This window comes from Ostrinia furnacalis, unplaced genomic scaffold (genome assembly GCF_004193835.3).
Source record: "Ostrinia furnacalis isolate ACB-3 unplaced genomic scaffold, ASM419383v2 OfSCF4979, whole genome shotgun sequence".
NCBI classification, from domain to species: Eukaryota; Metazoa; Arthropoda; class Insecta; order Lepidoptera; family Crambidae; genus Ostrinia; species Ostrinia furnacalis.
In genome coordinates this window covers 407144-421691 of record NW_021135218.1, presented here as the reverse complement: position 1 = coordinate 421691, position 14548 = coordinate 407144, and the positions used below count along the sequence as shown (strand labels likewise).

The 14548-nt window shown below is 37.2% G+C and overlaps 1 protein-coding gene across 3 annotated transcripts; it reads left to right on the top strand.

The window, feature by feature from the left end:
• The first annotated feature begins 5764 nt into the window (after positions 1–5764).
• On the top strand, positions 5765–11506 carry LOC114360380 (uncharacterized). Of its 3 annotated transcripts, none has more exons than XM_028315084.1 (5): positions 5765–5850; positions 7235–7295; positions 8511–8681; positions 9866–10011; positions 11349–11506. In XM_028315084.1, exons 2-5 carry the CDS (start codon positions 7238–7240, stop codon positions 11415–11417), a joined length of 444 nt encoding a protein of 147 aa, XP_028170885.1. In that variant the 5' UTR covers positions 5765–5850; positions 7235–7237; the 3' UTR covers positions 11418–11506. The 3 variants fall into 3 exon arrangements, with proteins under 3 accessions (XP_028170885.1, XP_028170886.1, XP_028170884.1); XM_028315085.1 differs by lacking the exon at positions 11349–11506 and adding an exon at positions 10573–11322 and having other exon boundaries at positions 9866–9891; XM_028315083.1 differs by lacking the exon at positions 11349–11506 and having other exon boundaries at positions 9866–10147.
• The last annotated feature ends 3042 nt before the right edge of the window (positions 11507–14548 follow it).

Sequence of the window (14548 nt, the reverse complement as noted above, 5' to 3'; positions counted from 1 at the left end):
TTGGGAAGGGCACAGCCCAGATAGGAGTGGGCAGAGAGTCCATGACGTTGACGAACGGGGTGGAGGTCCACTTGGAGAATAGCTTGATGATGTTGGCGGCGCAGAAGGCGATGCTGACGACCACGATGACGATCCAGGTAGCACGCTCCTTGCGACTGAAGGTAGGTTCGAAAATGTACCTAAAAATTTCAGAGACATTGACAAATAATGAAATTCTTAAAGTAATTTCTTCTTCCTCTTAATGTGTGGACAAGACCATGGTCCACCCAGAGTGAGATTTTGTAAGACCCCAACCCAACCCATGTTTATGAGATAGATAGGACTATCCTACACGACTCTTATGAATCGGTGTAATAAAGTACGTGGCCTGGTACCTATCTAGGTACTTCCAAAACAAGGCGTCGTAAAATATCTTTGGACAACGTTCTAACAAATTGGGAACATTAATTATCTACTAGTGACTAGACCACAGTGTACCAGCATTATCTAATAGAAACTCACTTGACCCCATGCAGCGTGCCTCCATAAAAGAACTGTTTAACTCCAGCCGTGACTTCCTTCATCCACATATTGACAACTCCCGTGCAGTTCCTCTCATACCCATGGTGGTTGACCTGGTTGGCTTTCAACATGTCAGGGCTTATGTACTGGAAGTCCTTTTTGTAGTAATCGCGAAAGTAGTTTGCATAGGTTATAGATTCACTTAACGATAGATTACGTTTTTGGTTCATGACTTCAGATTAAAAGATACTGTGTAAGGCTAGGATTTTTTAAGTCTGTGTTTTAGGAAAGACAGTTTTGTAGCAAATTCTGGCTCGGACTGAAAGTAGGTATGTAGGTAAGTACCCACCTACCTACTCAGGTAAAAGTGCGTCTAAAACATTAGCCTTATTGAGCAGTATGGAGACTAAACATTGTGGATCTGTGGGTTTGTTTGTACCAAAAAATAAAGCAATTTTCATACCAACCAAAAAGAAGAAACCACAAATCCACCTTCGGCCTGATTATCACTTACCATCAGGTGAGATACAGGCCAAGAGCTTTCTCGGTGTGGATAAAAAAATATTTTTGAGATCTACTTATGTAAAATCGCTTAAAAGGATGTGAAATTAAAAAAAACATGTCAAAAAAGTTCTATTGGATATTTTTACGAGTAGCTTAATCTATGATGCCATTTTTCAGGATTCACTTTCATTTCAATTACCTACGTCATGTACTCGTAACTTATACTTTTTCTGCCTTGTTTTTTTTTTGCAATCGTCGCTCAGGTATGTAACCAAAACCGGGGCACATCCTTGTATCGGTTAGTAAGTTGCACTCATCGAATGCACTTACCCCTATTGGCTGAATTGTAATCCAATAATCGTTCGTTTCCATGATTGATCGAAGGTAGAGCAATAACACTAATTGTTACGTTGAAAGTTACGTTAACTTGGATATTAGCTTCTTCAATTTAGATACGATTTATGAAAATTAGCTATTTTCTTAGTGCGTTCAAAAGGGCAGTTCAAAGAAAGAGTGGAATTTCAGGAATTTACGAGAAAATTTGCATTGAATCAGTATATCTCAGAAACAAAAACGCTTTTTCTAAATAATTTGAGAGCTTTTCTAGATTGTTCTATAACAATATTACAAATATGATCGGTGTTCTATATTTTACTGGTTTTAAGATTTCTGCGTCATTCATAAGATAGCATAATATTCCTCCCATGTTGTCTCTACACCAAACATTGTCAAACAAGATACACTTAGGAACTTTTGCATTAGCAATATTAGTAAATGCTTTTAATTTTTACAACTATGTATTTATATTACCATATCTCTACAGTTTTGAAGACATTATGACGTCCACATATCGATCTTTCCCGAGAAATGCCGTGCACGGAGGCCAGCAAAAAATACTTGTAGATCAAAGTAATAAAGTAGTGCGGACCCGCGGTCGAATTTCAAGAGGGTAAAGTAGTTAAAGAGTGTTGGTATTTTGTGTATAATGTTGCTCGTGTACACCCACATTGGCCACTCGTAAGTCTAAATATTACTTACTTGTACATTTTTGCGTAAAAGTTAATCCACTAGCGATTTATTAGAGTGGGAAGACTGAAACACAGATTCAAGGAGCCAAATATTTCGTAAAATTGTTGAGTCCCGAATTTCCTGTTTTTATAGGTTTCTAACAATGCTACTGATGTTTGTTATTAGTGCATGCCCTTTCTCCCAATCTTTTGGCTACAGATAACTTACATAAATGTAGATATAAAAAAGTACATAAGTAAGTACAACACTTAGGTAGGTAGTTGTAACAACTATCGGGAAATCAAATCAAATTATAAGTCTATCCAATATAGCTTGATTAGAATGACAGCTGCCATCAAAAGTAACGACATAACTTTGTAGTAGCGATCAATGAGAGCTAAATATTGGCGGACAAGAAATAATTCACGTCTGACCTACAAACAATATTTTCGACGACAGTGCTTCCAATAAAAATGTTAATTTCTTGTAAATGCAGCGTTAAATTACACCAATAAGTAGTAATTCGAAATTATAAAAATCAAGCTAGAGTATTAACGACGTCTCTACAAGGTTATCTCGAGTTACAAAAATGTTAGTGATGGGACATATCGACAAAAGTCATATTAAATTAAAACTATTTTTTTAACATATTTAACAAAAAAAATTTCTAACTAATTTTTTAACATATTTAAGTCAAGTTATACGTTTTTCTAAATGTTCACTATTAAAAACCAAAAAACATTTCATTCTTAAATACTCAAACATCGGAAATTAATCACCGGTAATTTTTTGGGTATTTATAGCACCGTTGCTCTAGAAGAGATGCCCACCGCCCTCTAGCGAGAGGAAAAAACCACTGAAGAACACTGATGATAATGACTACGACTTAGGTTGTACACCCTTGACATGAATTTTAAATTTTACTGTCTTTAAATTAAATTATAATTGTCATTTTTATGAATAAAGATATGAAGAAAAATTGGGTGCATTTTTTTACATCATTTTTTCGAAAATTTATCGATACATCTATGTGAACCGTACGAAACATACCCAGCACTAGTCACATTCGTTTGACAGCTGTCATTCTAATCAAGCTATTTTGGATAGACTATAAATAACTTAACGAACGTCACAACGACTCACGTCACATCGTCTCACGTCACAACGTCTCACGTCAACACAAGCATTATAAGTTTTGTCTAAGTAGGTAACTAAATTGTAACATAATTTTAAGTGATTAATTGCATGTGTAAACACAGAATTTAGTACCAAGTTGCTATACCTATGCAATTTAATCACTTAAAATTTTGTTACACACTTAATACCTGTAAATCAGCCTTTAAGCAGTGGAGCCCCTGTCCTGTGACTGAAATGATAAAGTGCCCAACTTTTCATTTTCACCACTTCTTTACTGGGTATCGAACCCAGTCTGACTTGAGTGTGAGTCAATCTCTCTATGCACTAGTTCCATACAACATCAACGTCAATCGGCCCATGCATAGTCAATTCTCATAGAAAATATTCATGTTTGTTACAAGTTTGAAATGGAAAAACAATGATATAGGCAGAGCCGTATTGATTTAACTTGTATTGTCACTTACAAGTTGTGAGAGCTTTTGCTGAACTTGAGATCAATGGGAATAGTTTTAAATATGGATGACTTTGGAAAACTATAATTTTAGATACAGCCGTGATCTTAGCTTAAAAAGTTTCTTTTTTCTTTGAGTAATAGTAATTTTGCAATAAATGTAAGAAAAGGAGCGAGTCTTTACCTAAAATGCTGAAATCAAAATAGCTAAATAATACAATCTAATAAACATAGGTAAGTACCTATCTACAAACGGAGAAAAGGTATTCGTGTATTTTCTTTCAACGCCAGACCTCAACTTACGGGATAGGGATTTATTCTTTGCTTATTTAAGCGTTCATTTTCAATTCTTTTTCTTCCGGAGATTACATTTTCTTTGTAATTACAAGAGTCTTCATCTTGTATAAACCAACTGCGATATTAAATAATACGAATAAATACTTTACTATTCAAATAAGTAAGTATGCTAGTTTCTTTACTTTCTCCTTTGAAGCTGTTTAACATTAGATTTTAGGTAGGTACCTAGAATGTGTGATTCTCTACAGTAAATTGGATAGCTTTTTTAACTGTAGTAAGTATTGTAATTGAATTCTTTTTTCAAAAATTATGTTTTTTTGTATGTGATTGTTATCAACTGCTTCAAGTATCAAGATGTATTACCACGAGTATAATACACGAGAGTCCTGAAGCCATATCTCCTACGAGGATCATATTACCTCGTTAAAGGATTTAAATAGGTTTAAGTATAGCATTGTGTTAAAAAACTATGAGCTGTTTTACCTTTTATTGTCTCTACCATACCATAACCATGATGAACGTAGAATAGAAGATTTAATGGTGGATGAGTTGTACAGTCAGCGTCAAATAGTTCGGTACACCCAAAGTAGCCAATAAGTTCGCAACACGTCTTTGTTACAATTGGAATAAGTGTGCGTGTGTTATAAACTTTTTGGCAACTTTGGGTGTTACCAACTATTTGATGCTGACAATGCCCGACGGATTAGCAAGCTGAAGTAGCAACTGGCAGGGCACATAGTACGCAGAACTGACGGCCGATGGTTCTGGAGTGGAGGCCACGTACCGGAAAACGCAGCGTGGAACGTCCATCCACAAGGTGGACCGACGACCTGATAAAGGTAGCAGAAAAGCGCTGGATGCATGCCGCTACCAACCGTACGATGTGGCAGTCATTGGGGAGGCCTATTTTTTTAGCAGTGGACGTCCTGTGTCTGAAATGATGATGATGATTTGATGCTGACTGTACAGACGACAGCATATCAAGCTAGACACTGTGGCATCTTATTTCGGCGTAGTAGGTGTTGTTTTTGCAACAAATGATGTGCTGTCAACTTTACTTTAGATAATTATTGGTTTATGCTGTACCCAATAATACATCTCAATGAATGAGGAACTCCATCCGACAGCAAATGAAATGATGGTCTATCGCTTGTAGATAGTTGTACAATATTTATGACGCAACATTGGTTCGTCTCTCTCTAAGTTTAATATCAATGCGCTCAGATAGGAATATTACTTTTTTTTACTATGCCTTATCATGCCCTACAATTTGTATTTGGGACGTACAATGTCAGAGGTCGGGAGATAAAACAAAATGTCATTTTAGTTGATACAACAATTTGAGATAATTATAATTGAATGAAGAACACTTAATATTATGTATTCTTACTCAATAATTATTATCATAGAATAGAAATTAGTTTGTTTACATGTTACAGAGACAATTTTGAAATAAAAACTTGAATATAATTAAGTACCTACTTACCTACCCTTAAAAATGAGTTGACCCAGTACAGCAAGGTGTTACAGTATCGAATACAATATTGAGCATTATTAAAATTTCTTAGCGATTTGAGTCGCTTCTTAAACTACATTTTAAATAAACAACTTGAGTTCGAGGGTTCGGCTCCCGCCTTATGTTAGAATTCTAATGTACCTAATACCTAACTTTATTGGACAAACAATTTATCAAAAAGAAGAACGCAATTTACTTTTGGCTTGCGGAAGTCAACTTCTGCTAGTTTTATTGCTAGTAAACCTTGTTTTTAATATTAAAATTAAAGCAACTCCCAAGATCGTTCGGTCGCGCTACACATACTAGAGTTGCGTTAAGTACCGGCACCGTTCCACAGTCGACAGATAATAACAAACAGAGAAACAGTGTGTTCAAAGTTTAATACAGTATTACATATTAGGAAATTTGGACTGAAACACCGAACACAATATTAGTGGTGAGTGGGTATTTATCATTGTGTAATAAGATAATGTTTCAGCACGGGCGAAATAGTTTGATGGTTGTTCTATAAGTAATATTAAGATTCTCTCATTGTTATTGTATAAGTAATACTGGTTACTTCTTGAAGATATGCGTGCTTACCTAATTTGGATTGTAGATAAAAATAAATGAGATAATGTAGTCTTACATTATAGTTAACTAGCTTTCCGCCCGCGGCTTCGCCCGCTTGGAATTTTGTCTGTCACAGAAAAACGCGCGTCCCTGATTTAAAAACCGGGATAAAAACTATCCTATGTCCTTTCCCGGGATTTCGGAATCGGTTCAGTGGTTTGGTCGTAAAAGCAAGACAGACAAACAGACATAGAGTTCTACTCTTGTATTCTATTACCTGTAAATAAATAATTTGATTTGATATGAGTACTTAATTGATTGAGTAAAGTGTTAGTGTGTTACGCCCGTATTCACAAACGATGCTTACTTAAGTGAAGCAACAAATCGAACGCACAGCGTTGAATAGATCTCTGTGACTGGTTCGTGTGTCACCCTGTTCGTCCACGCGCACTGTGAGACCTCATAGTAATGTTTGTGAATACAAGCAAGTTAGTCTACTTTTTAAAGATCCTTGGTTTGAATACTTATTGTTCCCCAGGTAACTTACAATATAACTTTTTTAGAAGCATTGTGAGTTTTTCCTACAAATCGGCGATCATCTTAAAAGGTTTTCTGATGAAATCATCTGAAATTTTAATGGAGTTGCAAACTCCTTTCATGTGCGGTAATTTGTGTATTGTAAACAGGTTTTGTTAGATTAATCTACAAAGATCCGATTGCTTTATGTTGAAATGAGAAATTGCCGGTGTTTTTTCATTTAGGCCAGTGGTTCTCAAGGTGGGCGACGCATAATTATAATTTATCTTATCTTACTAATTTTAAATGCGAAAGTTTGTGTCTGGATGTTTGTTACTATTTCACGCAAAAACTACTGAACGGATTTTGATGAAACTTTACATTATTATTGTTTATAACCCATAATAACATGTGGGCTATAATTTGTGACGATCTGTGACAAACTAAATTTCACGTGGGTGAAGCCGCGGGCAAAAGCTAGTAGTTAATAAAGATAATGGGTGAAGCATCAAATTCAGTGGTCCTCAGTCCTTAGTTCATTAATTAACTTTTAACACTTCCTAACATGTTTGGTCCAATGGAAGTAATATAAAAGAGCAATCAAGAGCATTGAATCACTCGGTTTAAAGATTCAAGAGGGGCGTAAAAGTAAAAAAAGATCTCAGCGTCAATAATGGTTGAGAACCAGTGGTCGTGGTGATTTGAAATATCGTGGAATTATGACTGTAACAGGATTCCTTTTCTCATTCCAGAAAATGGCAACCAACAGGGTACTCTGCACTCTACTTGTGTTACTGTCAACAGTTTACGAATGTAAGCCATACATAATAGACAATTTGACACCATTCCCCAATAATTCAAAATCACAACTTTTCTAAAAAGACATTTCATTCTGATCTTAAAATCTTAATTAATTTTAAATTACCTATAAATTACGATTTTTGGTGTAATTAAAAAAAGTAGTTTAATTGAGTTTACAAAATAGTGACCAGTGACGTCACTTGCTTGTAGTGGCATAAATTAAATGGGAGAGTTTCGTTTTGACACTTTACATTTGACACTTTAAAAAGGACGTCAATTGATTGGTGGTGTCAACATGTCTATTACTTAACCTTAATTACTTCTAAGCCTCAATCTCCCACCGGTGTACTGTGTTAGTTTTGCAACATAACGCGGATAGGTTTTCAGTTTAGCAATCTCTATTTCATAATGTGATCATGATCCAATGAAGCAATTTATTTTCTTATCAAGCTAAATACTGTAGACTCTTAGTTGCACAAATTAATCTCATAAAAAAACTTATAGTCCCGTTACCGTTAGCCTCTCGTACTAACTAAATATGCTTGTGTTACGAGTAAAAAAAAACTCATGAAACTCATTTATTTTTGCCAGTAGGCTTTACAAGCACTTTTACAGCATCATTCCCAGCATTAACCCTACCACTGCTTCGGGAATTGTCCCGAATAAATGGGCCAGTGCTGAGAAGAAGCAGCGCAAGTTCACCACAATATTCCAGCGTTCCTCGGATCTCGAGTCGGCCAGTCCGACACCTTTACATTTACCGTTGGGCTATAAATTTTCGCTTCAACTTTTGCAAATATAGAGTCAAGATGTGTAGGCTGTATTATCTCTTTGTAAGGCAAAGTTACCACCATATTTTGATCCTTATTCGTGTGTCTTAAGGACCAAAAACAATGAAAATTTGGTCATGTTCGAAGTCATGATGGACAAACGGTAAAGAAGGGATCGGACTGGCCGACTCGTGATCCGGAAAACGCGGGTTCGGTCCCCGCCGCCGCTTGAATATTGTGGTGAGCTCACTCGTGACACAAGCATATTAAGGGTGGGTTGCACCATCTTACTTTGACAGTAATTATGACGATAACCGGTGCTATTGGTATGGAGTTTGAAAGATTTGTGACGTTTGTCAAAGTTAAAGTAAGATGGTGCAACCAAGCCTTAGCTTAGTACGAGGGGCAAACGGGATAACTAATTACTAATAATCTTTAAAAAAGTTATGCCTTCCAGCATACAGCATCCAGTGCTACTACTGCAACAGTGCGAACAACAGCGCGTGCATCGACGTGAAGCAGTTCGACGATGAGACGCGCGCGCGCATCATTCCGGTCGTCACGTGCGAGACTGTCATCCCGAGTCCTGTTGCCGTGGACTTCTTCTGCAGGAAGATTGTTCAGACCAGTGAGTATGATATCATCATCATCATCATCTCAGTCATAGGACATCCTAGGGCATCCATAGGCCTTCCCCAATGCTTTCCATGTTGCCCGGTTGGTAGCGGCCTGCGTCCAGCACCTTCCTGCTACCTTTATGATGTCGTCGGTCCACCTTGTGGGTGGACGTCCCACGCTGGGTTTTCCGGTACGCAGCATCCACTCCAGAACCTTGCTGCCCATCGGCCGTCAGTTCTGCGTGCTACGTGCCCTGCCCATTGCCACTTCAGCTTGCTAATCCGTCGGGCTAAGTCAACGACTTTAGTTCGTTTACGGATTTCCTCATTTCTGATTCGATCTCGTAAAGAAACACCGAGCATAGCCCTCACCATAGCACGCTGTGCAACGTTGAGCTTTTGTATAAGGCCTATAGTGACAGGCCACGTTTCCGAACCATATGACGTCAACACTGGTAACACACATTGGTTGTAGACCTTAGTCTTCTGGCACTGAGGTATTTGGGACGAAAAGATGTATGAGATGGAAAGAGTATGATAGCACTGATGATATTTGTATACTTCAGTTTAGATGAAGAGTTGCATGCAATAAACACGTACCTACCCGGTTTAGATTATGTCTGGCAATTCTTAAGTGGCCGGAAGTACCTACTTGGTAAACATTTGATTTTCAGAACTGACAGACCTACCTGCTCGAATGATGACGTCAGGCTCATGTCACATGACGTAAATATAATCTTACCCTGGACGAATTAATATATGTATTTGTCTAAGATCTTCTTACCTCATTGTTTGTGAAAGATTTTCTCAAACTTCCGGCCAATTTTAAAAGTTAGATAATTTATTTGATCTTCGGTCAGCTCCTTCTTCGTGTACTTACCAAGCTTTTTATCGTGATATTATAATATCACAGGCTATTTTGAAACGTTTTCCTGGAAGCAGTCACATACTCGTATTTTTGGACTTGGTTCCTGTAATCTAATATAAACTCGCTCAGTCGCTCGCTCGCTCATACAGCACACTAATGACCACTTACGCCCATATGCACAAACATACTATGAGGTCGTCCAGTGCGCGTGGACCGTGGACGCACAGGGTGACACATGGAGCTCTATTCAACGCTGTGAGTTCGATTTGCTGCTTCACTTAAGTTAAGAATCGTTTGTGAACCTAATCAAACCCTTCATATTTCCAGTATTCCACTCCCACCGGGACTCCGAGGTCCGCGTGACCAGAGGCTGCGGGTGGGTGCGGCACCACAAGGAGTGCTACCAGGCCAACAACCAGGACCACCTGGAGACGGTCTGCCAGTGCACCTCGGACTACTGCAACGGCGCTGAGGCGGCCGACCCTGCCACTGCCGTCGTTTGGTTCCTGGCGCTGGCTGCGTGCTTGTACTTATATCGTTGAGTAGGCTTAAGTTTTCTTGAAGAGTGGAAGATGCATTGTCGACAGCACATCAGACTGTATGCACTCATAATATCTGTCGGCGCGTACGAATATACTCTAGTTCTATGTAATCATCTGCCGTTGACGACAGCGTTGCAGTGCGGTGCTTCAGGAAATTAAACCTCAGTACTACTATAGTAGTGAGACTTATGTATAAGATGACACAGTGTTTAGTTTGAAGTGCTGTCTTCTGTACTCTAGGTCTAGCAAGTTTTATAAGTTGGTTATGCCTCAAAACCATTCCATAATTAAGACTTAGTGTAATTTTGACAAATTATAACATACATATCTGAGAACGAGTTACATTTTCTTATCCCTTCTGCAAGACCAAATTATCAGCCAAATAAATTACTCTTTCTTCTCTCGATCTTCATAATTTTCGTAGCGCTAAACCATTGTGTCGTATTGCCAGCATAATAAAGATATTGCTTTCACTCCCACCGGGACTCCGAGGTCCGCGTGACCAGAGGCTGCGGGTGGGTGCGGCACCACAAGGAGTGCTACCAGGCCAACAACCAGGACCACCTGGAGACGGTCTGCCAGTGCACCTCGGACTACTGCAACGGCGCTGAGGCGGCCGACCCTGCCACCGCCGTCGTTTGGTTCCTGGCGCTGGCTGCGTGCTTGTACTTATATCGTTGAGGAGTATGGTTAAGTTCTTTTGAAGAGTGGAAGATGAATAGTCGACAGCATATCAGACCGTATGCATACACATATTACACTAAGGTTGCATCTTAACAAACGTCATAAATCCGTCAAACTCCATACAAAAAGCACTGATAATGTATAGTTATTATAGTTACGTTTAAACTTTAATTGGTGTAACTCAGCCTATGGCTTGATTTCCTCTTAGGATGACATCAGTGACCGAACGTCAGCGGTGCTTACGAATATACACTAGTTTTACTGTAGTAGTGTGTAGTGAGACTTAAGATGACACAGTGTTTAGTTTGAAGTGCTGTCTTCTGTACTCTAGAAAGTTTTATAAGTTGGCTATGGATGACTCGAAATCATTCCATAATTAAGACTTTGTGTAATTTTGATAAATTAATATAAACATATCTGAGAACGAGTTATATTTTCTTATCCCTTCTACAAGACTAAATTATCATCCAAATAAATTACTCTTTCTTGTATCGTATTTTAACTGTCGATCTTTAAAATTTTTGTAGCGCAAATTGTGTCGTATTGCCTATAATAATAAGGATATTGCTGTNAACGGCGCCGAGGCGGCCGACCCTGCCACTGCCGTCGTTTGGTTCCTGGCGCTGGCTGCGTGCTTGTACTTATATCGTTGAGTAGGCTTAAGTTTAGAAGTTAGGCAGAGGAGTTGTGCAAGTGACAGCTCATCAGACTGTATTATTGCAAAAATACACTTAACACTTACATCTTACATCTTATTAGGATGACACAGTGTTTAGTTTGATGTGCTGTCGTCTTTAAGCCGGGTCTCCAGCGCGTGTTTTGCCCTAAACAATCAACAGAAACATGTCAACATTCAACAAAATTGTCTACTTTTCTTGTATGTTGATAGGTATGTTTTTGTCAAAACACGCACTGGAGACCCGGCTGTACTCTAGATATGGCTCGAAACCATTCCTTAAGTAAGACTTAGTGTAATTTTGATAAATTAATATAAACATACTTATCTGAGAACGAGTTGTTTTTCCATCCCTTCTACAAGACTAAATTATCATCTGAATTAAATTACCCTTTCTTGTATCGTAGGTTATATTGTATTTCTTCGTGTACCTTTCAATCTTCGAAATTTTCTTAGCTATGAAACCATTGTTTCGTAATTGCCAGTTTAATTAGAATATTGCTGTCTTGGCGAATGTCTGAGGCGAAAGCTGATTCTGTGGTTCGGAAATTAGCTCATCACTGTATTAATTAGGTATTTATCATAAACATAATTATTAACAATATGTAGCTTACCTCCTTACACACTCTTATCCACAAAGGATGTGTTTCGTTTTAGATTCCTCTTTACAAAGCTCCACCGCGGATTACTACGGTCTGTCCACAAACACCATGTCCGATTTCCGCAACTACTATTTTATATGCAAACCAATACGCGTTACAATAATCCCCGTTTAAAATAGGGCATCCGTGACGTCACAAAAACCAGAGACAACACAGGGCTTCGGCCCACCTGGTGGAAAGCCCTGCCGGGGGCCCGCGCACACGAATCAGTGTTTGCTCATTACTTATTTAGACAATAATAGGGTGGGGCGCCAGTATCGGCGGTGAACGGGCGGACAACGACTCTTGAATGAAGAATTTTAATCAGTAGTTAAAAGTTTAGTCATGTTGTAAGATTTTGATGAAAAGCAGGTGCTTTTCTGGAAATATCCAAACACTATATTTCTTAAATAGATTTTTTTTACTTTATTGCTTTCAATATTATGACTAGGTACTTGATACTATTTTATTTTTATATTTCGAATCACCAAAGCTAAAACGCAAATATCAAAGCTCAGTCAATACTTGCCTACTACCATCTTACTTTACGTACGCATTCGCCTTTACCATCAACACAGACGCCTCGACGTGACCACGACAAGGAAAACCAGCTTACACTGGAGACACACCTTCTCAAAGTTTTGCAGTTTCGTCTCCGGGGTACCTATTGCCAAAGATTTATTCAAGAGGGTAGTTGCCACTTGGTAGTGGAACAGTCCATAAAAATTATGTTAATTGACTGGTGTCAATTAACATAATTTTTATGGACTGTTGAAACGCGATTCTAACATTGATTTTGTATGACAAGATAAGAAGTGACGTCACATTTCCGCAACCTAGCTGACTTTTCTCTTACCCACTTACCGTACCTATTGGGTTTTCACGGCAAGAATTTAATGTTACTTTAGAGAAGTAATTGTGTCTTGGAAAAATCGGAGAGTCAAATTGATTCAAACCAGAATATCCCAAACCAATTGAAAACAATAAATTAGCCTTTCACACTTGACTTTACTTTTTTCTGGGAATCGAACCCATCTCTATAGAAAAATCCTAAAACCACGGAGGTGTCACCAATGAGGTTGAGTATTTCGAAGTGATAGCTGGAACCCGCAACGAAGTTAATCTTAAAATGTAGGAGGAATTCTAATTTTATTATAAGTAGAATAAGAATAAATCGCTTTGACTGACATGAAGTCCGGCGCTCAGTACCCACTCGTACTTGTAGGTACAATGAAAGTCCACGTTTATTTTTAATTTGCTCGCGAGAGCCTCCGGCAGGATAATCCTGTCATCTCGTACCATTTTTAATAATAAAACTTGATTAAACACACTTTACACTGAAACCAAAGCATTTTTATTCATTGTTATTTCATTTAGTCAGTATTTGGCGAGAACATAATAAATTAGCACAAAGGTTCATTTCAAATTCCATAGAGCTATCAACTTCGTTCTGGTAAAAACAGAAAGAAAAAACTTCAAGCTAAGTAAGTAAACTAAGTAAAACAATTGAGAAAAGTTTTCGAATTCGATTTTCAAAAACATCATCTGTGAAAAAATCTAATCAATCGTCATCTGTTAAATTAACAAAACAATAATTATAAAATTGTATCAGGTGATTCGTTTTTGTTTGTATCTGTGTTAAAACTGTCACTTTATGAATAAATTTTGGAACCAGACACAAATACTCGTGAGTTAAATCAATTAATTAATGGAATTAATATGAAAATGGATAGTGTTTTTATGTGAAAAAATAAGTTTCCTAGATTGTTAAAGTGTCTGAAAACCGTAACTACGATTTTCAGTTACTCTGTAAAAGTAAGTTAATTTGAAATTCAAGATTTCATTTTCTCGTGAACATGATTATCTCTGTTCTTAAAGCAATTTACTTAATAGAGAATTCAGTGTATGAGACGTTGATGTTTGATTTGTTAATAATTTTTACTATTCACAAAAGGGTTTCTTTCGAACAATAGAACCAAAGATTTATACTAAGTTAATTTTCTTAGAAAATATAGATTCTATAACTCTAAATTCTAAAGTTATAGAATAATTAATTAACTCTAGACTAGGGTTAATTAATATAGACTATTCAGTCTAGAATATGTGCTAGTAATTACGAAGTAGATAGAGCGATAAGTAGATGAAATTTTAATTAAAGGAAGTAAATTAATTATACATTTTATTTTCATAAACTGATACATTACGAACTAAATAATAGTTTTTAACTAAACATGTTAGCGTTAAGATTTAGATAAGGCAGAACCACTTCGCAGATTTTAACAATTTTAAAAATTATTTTTTAATTATTGCAAAACCCACCCAGCCTCGAAATGTTTCTGACTTAAATTGTTTAACAGTTTATCTTATTTTACATCTTAAAAGCTATATGTTTAAGTTTAATAAATAATAATTAATTAAACTTCAACGACTGAGTTCCATTTTAAAAAAACAATAAACGTTTATAAAG